Here is an 11,002-nt window from a genome sequence, read left to right on the forward strand (position 1 = left end):
AAAAACATACTACTAAGTAGATGGGAGACTGAATTTATAAGCAGCAGTCATCCATTATGTCTGTAGCACACTGTTGTTGCAGCAATTGGGAACCATAATTCAGTGTCTTCATTCTGGATTATTCACAGTCAATGCTAGCCGAGGAATTGGAGAGTTAAACTTCAGAGGGCAGCCCTGCATTGTTTGGCATCATGGGGACACATGTTATTTGCTTTGTGCTTTCCTTCAACGTTTCTGGAGAAACTGCTGCACAGCTATGACAGATGTAATTTGCTGGTCTTCTAAACCTTTCTGTGACTTCTTTTTAAATTTCTGCACCCAGGAATATGAAAACAGCTAGGTAAATGCAACACCAGTTGAATTATGGAAAACTAAGCCTTCTTGAATTGAAATGTGTGCTTTGTGGGGCTGGAATTCATAAGTTTAACAGATGTAAATATGCCACAGTTCACTCAGATGTGTCACATACCATAATTCTCTTACTGTTGCCACAGGAACTGATCCTAAAAGGCTGCAGGGCTTGAGAGCCTTAACCTTTTTTTCAGTTCTGTTTCTCTGAACTTATTGAAAAAAATCCATATGGTTATTTTATTACTCTCTGTCTTTGACCTTGGTGCTAAACCCTTTAGGGTGAAATCCTGGCCCTATAGAAGTTAATGGCAAAACTCCCTTTGACTTCTGTGGAGCCATGAATTTGGCCTTTTTATTCAGCATCACTTAGTTTAAAATGCATTTGACTATGCTGGACAAGAATGCCAAGAGTTAATAAAAATCAGTTTAAAGACACCCTTTCATAGCTACTATCCCCTGTGTCGCTTTTCACTTTTAATATATTGCTGTTATTTAATGGGGTTGGGGGGTTTCAGAGTTTGTTGATTTTGTTTTTTCTTTTCTTTCCTGTTTTTTGGTCATTGTTTTCTTCTGTTAGAGAAACTGAAAATCCCAAACACAACTTAAACTTCCATAGAAGCCAGGAGGTCTGAATGTGCTGTGGAACCAAATGAGATATTAAAGTCCCTTCATTCTCCTCCTGAATCCTTTTTGTACTGCCTGTGTGTGAATATGAGGTCTCTCCCTGTGCGAACAAACTGCAGGAATATGAGGGAAGAAAAGCCTGGACCTTCAGTATGCCATTCACATCAAACAAAATTATACTCAAGAGCACAAGAGTCTGAGCCAATTCACTTCCTTTTCTCTAGATACAAGTGTCCAGCTACTCAGTCTTTTCAGTCTAGTTTTCTCCCTTTACCCTTTTCTATCATGCTACAAAGGCAAAAATGCCAACAGGAAGGACAGCCTTAAAACCCACTTGATATAAATCATTCATCCCCAGCAGCTGGATTTTAGGGGTTTTCTGTCTTTTCATATAGTTTATTTGCATCTCTTTCTAGCAAGTGTTGCATTGCAGTACTTCAAATCCAGACCTTGTTGACTGTCACAGGTGATCTGCCTTGCAGTACCCAAGAGCATTTGGTGACTGAGAGTTTTGAGAAACTGGTGGACTGATCCTCAGTTCCAATCTTTCTGGCAGGCTGGGGTGGAGATGCACCGTGAGGACTGCATAGCCACTGGAGACCCACAGACTTGTGCCTCTGTCTTATTTCAGCCTGCCCCCAGCTGCCCTTCCTCTCCAACCTCTATACTTTCTACTCTGTCTCACTGAACAAATTTCTCATTTTTCTCAGGTCATCATCATGTCTTCCCCTAGATACCCCAAATCCTGGTACTTCTTTTTACTGTATAGACAGAGCAACTGTTCAGTCATCTCTCTGATTTATTTTTTTTTTTAAAGGAGGCTTGTGCAAGTGCACCATGTGCTTCTTTTCCTCATCTTTTTTATCAAAACCTCACGGATTCTTCAGGGGCTGGGCATTTTCCTGTAGCAATTTTATGCTCTCTTCAGAAGCTGGTTACTTTGCATAATACCATGCTTATTAGTTATATTAGGAATTATGAACAGCATAATTAAACCACCTCCTATTTAACACAACAATTTGGTGCCAATCCCTTGAGAGAAACTGCAGAGTCATTTTTAACTGCTCTAGGCATAGCCTTCTGACAAAAACCTGTTCATTTTCTTTCTCCCTGATCCTACATTCCTTCTTTTCCATGCTGTTCAGTCTCCTTAAGAATGTATGTTGCTTTTTAATATTGGCTGACAAAACAATCAGAAATAATGGCTAATCTATAGTATTCTCTGTCCAGATTCATACACTACTTGTGAGGTCATGAAACCTTGCTGCATGTGCTTCTTCAGTACAAAGCTTCTTGGAGACTCACCCTGAATGAGCAATCCTACCTCTTTCTCACCGATGGGGCTGCCTGGCATGCAGAAAGCGGAAGCTAAAATAGCTCTTGATTATTATTGTCTGTCAACTTTGTTTAAAAATGTTGATCTGAGGAATTAAAAAACAGGTTTCACACAAGTGCATTTAAAAAGCTTACTTAGTTTTAATAACACAATCATATGTGCAGCTATAAAGTTCTGCAAAACTCATTTTCATTGCCCTACTGCTGTATAGCTGGAGAATAACACTGCAAATCCCTGTTTTCTCTTCCTTTAACTTTCTGACACATTTCTGCTTGGTCTCAAACTTCACATGCTTGGATATGACACACAGGTAGTTGGTTTTTTTTGGTGGAATATTTGAAAGAAATCATTTGGCTTGCTTTCAGCTAGTTGATCCTTAAAAAAAATGACATAAATATAAAAATAAGAACACTGCTCAAAGCTTAACTCAAAATAGTTAAAGGTGCCACTCCTGATGCCTGACTTACAGATAGGCAGATGAGAAATTAAAAATTATTACAGAACCCTGGATTTAGTGAATTCCTAAATAAACATGAAAAACAACTAGTGTTTTAGTTACTGGGTTCTCAGGGGAGTTAAGTGTATGCATTAAACTCCGTAACTTGACTCCATGGTGCTCTAACCAGAGGATTAGATCACACATGTGTAGATTTCACATCTAAACACACCCAAACTTTATCTCAGCTGCTGCACAGTGACAGCAAGATGCACCTCAATCCCATCTGGCCATGGAAAAGCGAGTGACATTTATAGCACATAGCTGGAACAGAAATCAGAAACAGCACTGTCTTTAACTTATAGTTCATTGTCCTCTGAGAGTCCCTCACATTAGGAAATTAATTGGGAAATGCTGGAAGAGCATACTGGGAATTCTTTGGTTGTTTTAAATCCTGCCCCCAGTCTCCTACCCTCTGAATACTATATCACCTCTGTCACTGACAAGTTCTCTTGATTATCATAAAAGTGGGAAGGGGGGAGGGGAATTTTACTGTCTTGAAATGGCTGAGTTTGAATGATGTCAGCGGTAAATGACTTTGTAAGGATCTGTCTAATTCTTTCTTGTGAAGTATTTTAAAACTCCCTGCCCTGTTATTAAAACTGTGTAAACTGAATGTTCTGGGTGCTGAAAGTATTTGGTTAGCCCCATTGTACCCGGCTATTGCCAAAGCACTGAGAATATTACTTTCAGATATATGCTTTAGCTGCACTTGTCGCAAAAGCTGCAGTTACCTCTTGATTCTTGCAGGTTTTTGATCCTGGCACTGTCAGGACCTGATGCAATCTAGGTCTGTTTTAAGAGTGCCAATCCCCATTTCCTCCATACAAGTGACGAAATTGAATTGGTAAACACTGGTCAGTGTAGAATTTCTGCAGCCACTGTGTTCATTTCCAGGCTGCAACAGGGCCTTGTGCTATGTGGTGACACAGTGTTCCTGTGTGGCTCAGTGTATATTCGGGAACAAAGCAATAAACCTACCCAGAAAAGGCTTTACTGTGTTTGCCAGCTAGCCTTGCCCTGCTACTTAAGTTAGGATCTGAGAAAGTGGTTCTGCTTAGCTGGAAGTACAAATGAAAACCACTACCCCACACAATCCTGTCTCTAGGCCACACACCTCCAGTTCAAAGGATTTATCACAAGCTGTGGGGGAAATGTTTGTGGGAGAGCCCTGCTTACACTGTTGGCAAAACATTGCTGGGATTAGTCTGGATTTTCACTCATATGGCACATATGTGAGGAACTATAAAATAATGTCATGCATATTTGTGAAAGGTAAATTTAATCTGCAAAAGGAAGACATGCAGTAAGTATAAATATTGATGTTTTATACTATTTCACTGTATTTTACTTCCTTGATTTTGAAGAAATATCTCAATCTATTACATTTTTTTCCATGGGAATTTTTTAATGTGTAAAATAGCATGAAGATATTGATGCATATGCATTTAAAATGTCATTTCTGGGAGGGCACTGGGAAAACTTTTCTTTTAGAGATAGATTCATTCTACTCTAGGAATTTACTACTTAAGAAACGCAGGTATTTGTCAGGGTTGTGAAATATCTATCCCCATTTCAGTGGGACAGTGGTTGATACTACTATTCATGCTGAGATCCAAAGGAATACTTGCACAAATAATTGCTCACCCATGTGAGTAATTTATAGTCTGGCCAAAATGAACTATGTTATTGTAAAATGTGGTCAAAATAAGAAACTCTGATACAGCCTTTTCTGATATAAAGGAGGTGAGAGACATAACTGATCTGTATTTACTTAAATGGTTTTGCTTTTCTGCTTCAGAGGCAGTGAAAACTCACCAGCAGAGTTGGGTTTGCAAGATAGTCAGGGGTTTCCAAGTCTCACAATACAGTGAGGCTTGGTTTTCTGGTAGCTCAGTGTTCCACCTTTATACACACTGGGACATGTCTGAAGGAAAATTCAGAACCTCTAAAACTCTTATGAGAAATCTCTGAAGAAAGATTATATGGTTGTGCAAGTAAAGCATCTACCTCACGGTGAAGTACATTTTTCAGGGTATATATAGATGTGCATGATTTGCCTTGTATACAATCCGTAAGCTCTCAGGAAAAATAATTCAGAAATACAAAATTTTCACATAAGCATTCAACAAATGTTTCAGGTTTTATGTTAGGAGTTACAGAATTGTGTAGTTTCCAGTGGTTTCCAGTGAATCCCACTTCTTCCCCAGTGAGTTCTGGTGAGGGTTGCATTATGGAGTATTGTAGAGGTTGTTACTGCACATATCCCAAGTGACACTTTTCTAGCACAAATTTGTTACTGAATCCAAAGTGACTAAGGTAGGGTTTCTGTTTGTACTGACAGGAATGGTACACCTCTCTGAGACCAAATTCTGCTGACCTTGCTGAAACTCTCTTGTGAATCCGATTCTTTGTGTTACTTTAAACTCTGTTTGCACTTTATGTAGAAGCAAGGAGATTGCATTTCTCCGGGATGAAAGGCCTTTAGTAAAATTAGACATTGCTTATACTTAACATTTCATTGGTACATATTTTATTGTCTTTATTAGCTGTAACATCATTTTAATTGGAGAGTACTTCCCCTTTAAATTTCCACAAGCAGCATTTTTTTTTTATCTATTTAGATAAACTCAGGTATATGTGCTTGTGACAGGAGAGCACTGGGATTGAAGAGCTGCAGGTGTTTTCTGGTGGTCACAGGGCTGGCTTTAAGTCAATAATATGCTTTTTTGGAGCCCTAAGAGGCTTTAGACCTATCGTATCTTGAAGGCACTTCTTTTTTTGGTGCTGCAGATTTACTAGCAGAGATGTTTATATCTTTTTGCTTTGAACAACACGCAGGTTTCATGCTTAAAATATTCATAAGTCTGCCAGGGTTAGGAATGAGTACATTCCTGCACCCCCTTTGGCAAAATGTCTGGTCATTTTGTCCTTAAAAGTATACTATATTGGAAGTTCCCAAGCTTCGTGGTGAGAGAAAAATTTGCTTGTGCTAGATATGTTATGAAAATATCACATTATCTTCTGGTATATTGTTTGTTTCTTCCTTTCTTTCTTAAGGCAGAAGTGCTCAGTGTGTTGGTTTTGAGTGTATTACTTATTACCAATATTTAGGCCCAAGGTGCTTGAGCTTCAGGAAGATGTCCATTCAATACGTATCTAGAGAGAAACAGTTATTAAAAAGTACTGGGTTCAACACCATTATGCTGTTGTAACTTTCCTCTTGACACAGGAACATAGGAACTCCTAACTCCAGCAGCCTGTCGCCTGGCAATTAGCAACATCAGAGCTTTAGAGGATGGTGTAGACTAAGCCTATGGGATACCAAAGTAACATGATACATATTTTGTGTTGCTGTGCAAAGACTTGGGCCAAATCTTGTAGGGTTAAAAAATAAAAGGACTTGATTCAATCTAAACTTTTGTTTGTCAGGAAGCTAAAGAAGCTCTTCAGGAAGCTGAAGGATGAAAGAACCGAGCCAAAGGAAATGGACACCAACCGGTCAAAGGACCCTCAGCAATGGGATCTCGACTACACTTTGGAACCTTTCACTGGGCTGACTCCAGAATACATGGAAATGAGTAAGTTTTCCAAATTCCCTTTCCCTTTCTGCGATAGCCATATCTTTACATGACCAATCACCGTATTTTATACGATTGCGTATCATAAATTGGCATGATAAAGGGGGAGAAATAACAAAACAGTTTAGTTTGCAGAAATTATATGCAAGGTAGCAGGGCTGTGAGACTACCACATCACCAGCATAACAGCAATGATGAGTCCTGGTATCTGTTTAATACTTATACTGTGAGAGTTCAGTGTTCCCAGCTGAGAAAAGTGCATAGGAACCATTCAGCCACAGAAGCACAGGATAGCTAAGGTTGGAAGGGATGTTTGGAGATCATCTAGTCCAAAACCTCTTGCTCAAAGCAGGTTCAGTCAGAGCAGGTTGCTTAGGGACTTGTCCAGTTGAGTTTTAAATATTTCCAGGGATGGAGACTCTACAAGCATCCTGTGCAACCTGCTCTAGTATTTGTTCACGCTTACAGTAAAAAATTTTTCTTACATTAAATTGCATTTCCTATATTTCAATTTGTGCCCTTTGCCTCTTGTCCTTTCAATAGACAGCCTTGAGAAGAGTCTAATTCTGTCTTCTTTAATCCACCCTAGATTGGTACAATCCCTCTGAGCCTCCTCTTCTTGTAGTAGAACAATCCCAACTTTCTCAGTTTCTCCTTGTACATCAGGTCCTCCAATCCCTCAGTCTTCTTAGTGGCTCCTCACTAGATGCACTGCAATATGTCCATGTCTTTCTTTTACTGGGGAGCACAGAACTGGAAAAAGCACTCCAGGTGTGGTCACAGTAGTGCTGAGTAGAGAGGAAGGATTCCCTCTTTTGGCCTGCTGTCAGTGTTCTTCCTAATGCACCCCAGAAGGCCACTGGGCTTTGTAGCTATGGCATACTGCTCGTTCATATTCAACATGCTATCCAACAGGACGCCAGTCATTTCCCTCTCAACTGTTTTAACTCACCTTAGGATCTGGCTATGTGTTGCAGCCTCTACTACTCTATTCCCTTCTGCACATGATGATACTTTGTTGGAAAATTCTCCTTTAGATTTGATTTTTTTCCACACATTACTTCAGCCTGAAATTATTTTTCCTCCTGGAAACTTTAAGCAAGATTTTTTGCAATTTTTGAGTTAAACAATGATAAAAAATTATAGATATTTCCCCTTGTAAATATTTTGATATGTTTTTATGCTCAGGCATAACTCAAAAATGTCTGCACTTCAACATCCAAAATTTCCTGGTTAGCTAGTTCTCTCTAAGGACAAGGACCTTTAGTTATTGCTAATAAACAAACAGAATAAATACAACCATTTATAAATATTTAATTTCTTGACCTTGCACATCTGTGGTAGTTGATCTTATTAATTCTGGGAACTAGAGCACATGATCAGTTGCAGCATGAATGGCTAATTACAGCGAAAGCCACTGGTAGGTTAAGGAAGAATCAGACTTCTTCCCAGTATATAACAGGCCAGAGACTGCTCAGTATGCTCTGTGATAACAGAGGTGTGGCTGACTGATACAGAAGCATGAGGGAGCCTTGAGTGTGTTATGAACTAAAATATTCCACCTTCCAAATATTACATGCTGGTACTTTTTTTCTAATTGTAGTTGAACCTAATTAAAGTGTTCAGGTGTGGGAGGAAATTCCTGTTGCATCTGAGATGATGCTCCCACCCTGATTTGAGATCTGTGTTGGAGATTACCCTTGATTCATCGATAAGGACACCACTTGGATGCAAAGGCTTGTATTGTTGGAATGACGTGTAGTATCAGGGTCTAAGCTACGGATGTTATAAATCACTGGACACTAAGCCTGTATTTTAGATTAGTCCCTTGTGCCTGGATCATAAACAGTGTCGACTGCCTCAATCTGTAGTCATTCACGGATAATGAGATAGACGCCCTGCAAACGAATGGATGAATTACTAATCTAAACATTTGTTTACAACCAGAGAATTAGCTTCTCAAGTGAAGAGACCAGATCACTGAGCCTTGTAGTGTGCCACAGCGAGCTGTGCCCTACCCGTGGGATAAAAGACAAATGTGCAGCAAATGAAACCCAAGCCGCACCTCCCCAGCCCGCTTGTTGCCTGGGGTCCATATCACTGCACTCAGCTGTCAGATTCACTGTGGAGTGACTCAGACCACCCACGTTGGCAGGAAGCACTTGATACAGCTCAGCACTGAACCTGTCAGCTGAGATTGTTGTGAAGGGCATCAAGCTGAAATGGTGAGGCAAGAGGCAGTTACACAGCTTATTTACCTATTTTTCTAAATTTGATTTGAGAGGGGGAGGGAAGGGAAACAATGCAGCAAGTGCAAAGGAAGCTATTTTTTTTTTTCACTGAATTGCTTAAAAAAGGCAGAGTGACTAGAATGTAAGAAGAGGTATGATGCTAAGTAGGAAAAATCTGACTGCTGTTTCAGAACTTAGTTCCTAATCTTCACACTGATTTAGTCAGGCATGCTCCCACTGGTATCAGTGGCTATCTGCTCAACCACGAATGAAGCAGCTGAATAAGAAACTGCAGCCTTTGGGTTCCCCAGTCCAAATGGTGATGGGGTTTCATGCAGAAACAGGCATAGATCCATGTGTGAATATTCGCTGCATTTAGGTTTATCCTGCCAGGGTGCTCCTCCTTTTAAGGATGGTTGGCATCTTTAAGACTACACAGAGACTTTTGACTCTGGGTCTACCATTCTCTAGGTTGTAACCTAATCAGAGGCAGTCCTTGCCTTTTGCACCTATACAGTCTCGTCGACTGATTTCTATCAAAAGGGTTGACATGTGTCCTTTCTGATGGAAACCTGGAGTCTGGCCCACTCTTCAAGTGGCAAATCATATTTTCTCTTTGCATTCCCTTATTAAACAGATTAGCCCTAGTAAGTCACCATGTGTCTGAGGGATAGTGTTTGAACTGATCTCAGGATGTGTTCTGTAGTATGATATGCCACAATTAAAGGAGTTTTTTATGATAACTATCCTACTTCAATGGCCATTTGGAGGTTGGAATTAGATGAAATTGAGGTCCTTTCCAACACTAATCATTCAATGATTCTATGATTTCACAGCTGCTGAGATTTCCTTTAGTTCTGATTTCTTATACTAGGAAGCCTGAAGCCTTGGAGAGATCAGAAAGGCCTATCCACTGTGTCATGACCACCCGCACGAGGAAGAAAAGATGGGTTGTAGTTGTAGGGGACTCCCTTCTGCAGGGACCAAGGGTCCAATATACCAGAGAGAACCCCCTTTTAGGAATGTCTGCCGCTTCCCTGGGGCCCAGGTTAAGGACATCACTAGGGAACTTCCTAAGCAGGTGTGACCCTCAGACTATTATCCATTACTGCTCAAGGGTGGTGATGAAACTACAATGCATAGTCCAAAGTGGTCAAAAGAGGGCTTTGGGATGTTTGGTAAGGGAATCTGGAGCGTAGGTTATTTTTAATTCTACCCTTCCAGTTGCAGGCAGTGACATTGAAAGAAACAGATGGACACAGTCTGTTAATACATGTTAATAACCCCAGCCACGGCTCTGTGGCTGGTGTCACCACTGCACTTTTGGGTTTTTCAATAATGGGATGGCCTAGATGGCACCAGGCTTACTGGCATCAGATCAAATTCACCTTTCTCAAAGGGCAAGATGGTCTTTGCTCATGAGCTAGTGGGGCTCCTTGTCAGACCTTTAAATTAGCTCTTGACAAGCTTTGGCATAACACACCAGGGTTAGAGGGATAGGGTGCTAATGAGGTCCCTTAGCCTGTTGCTCTGAGATGTACTGACTACGCTGGAGCATGCTTGAAGTCTTATGGAGATGAGCCAGGGCCTCCTGAAATAATAGGAGCCAACAGGGAAAAACATCAGTGAAACACCTCAAAGGAATTAAGAAGTGTTCCTCTAAGAAGGTGAGTCAGCTGGCAGCCTGTCTGAAGTGCCTTTACACCAACATGTGCAGCATGAGCAACAAACAGGAGGAGTTGGTTGCTCAACTAATGATGCTGATGGAAAGCTATGACCTACTTACTTAAACTTGGCGAGATGAGTCCCGTGACTGGAGTGTGGCTATTGACGGCTACAGACTGTTCTGTAGGGATGGGTGAGGAAGAGAAGTGGAGGTGTTGCCCCCTACATCAAGAAATGGATAGAGAGTGAATAGCTGCCTCTGAAGAATAGTCACAAGCAGATCGAAAGCTTATGGGTAAGAGTTAGAGATGGAGCCAACAAAGGGAACTTTGAGGTTGGCGTCTACTACAGGCCACCCGATCAAGGGAAAATTCTTGATGAAGCCTTCTTACTCCAGCTACAAAACACATCACATTTATAGGCTCTTGTCTTGCTGGGGGGTATCATCCACCCTGATATCTGCTGGAAAAGTATCACAGTGAGCTGTATGCAATCCAGAAGGCTCCTGGAAAGCTGTTTTCCCTTTGAAGGTGCTGGATAATGTTAAGCAGGGCTCTGTAGGCATAGGCCAAGCCCCAGCACGTTGCCGCCATTTGTCCCTCTCTGGTATAACCAGGACTACAGCACATCTTGTTCAAGTGGTTTACTAGTTTTTCTGGTTTTTGCACTTGTTCAGTGGTGAGGTTCCAAAGCACTGGAGGGGCCCACTGGCCTAGAT

The 11,002-nt window shown here is 40.9% G+C and overlaps 1 protein-coding gene across 1 annotated transcript in view; it reads left to right on the forward strand.

Moving 5' to 3' along the window:
* Window positions 1–11,002, forward strand: part of LOC104402806 (anoctamin-2-like) — a 33,563-nt gene that overhangs the window by 5,227 nt on the left and 17,334 nt on the right. Inside the window, exon 4 of the mRNA XM_010010784.1 lies at window positions 6,240–6,388. Within this exon, the coding sequence (XP_010009086.1) occupies window positions 6,240–6,388 (149 nt within the window). The remainder of the gene's footprint in view (window positions 1–6,239; window positions 6,389–11,002) is intronic.

Source organism: Nestor notabilis, unplaced genomic scaffold, assembly GCF_000696875.1.
Source record: "Nestor notabilis isolate BGI_N333 unplaced genomic scaffold, ASM69687v1 scaffold11073, whole genome shotgun sequence".
NCBI classification, from domain to species: domain Eukaryota; kingdom Metazoa; phylum Chordata; class Aves; order Psittaciformes; family Psittacidae; genus Nestor; species Nestor notabilis.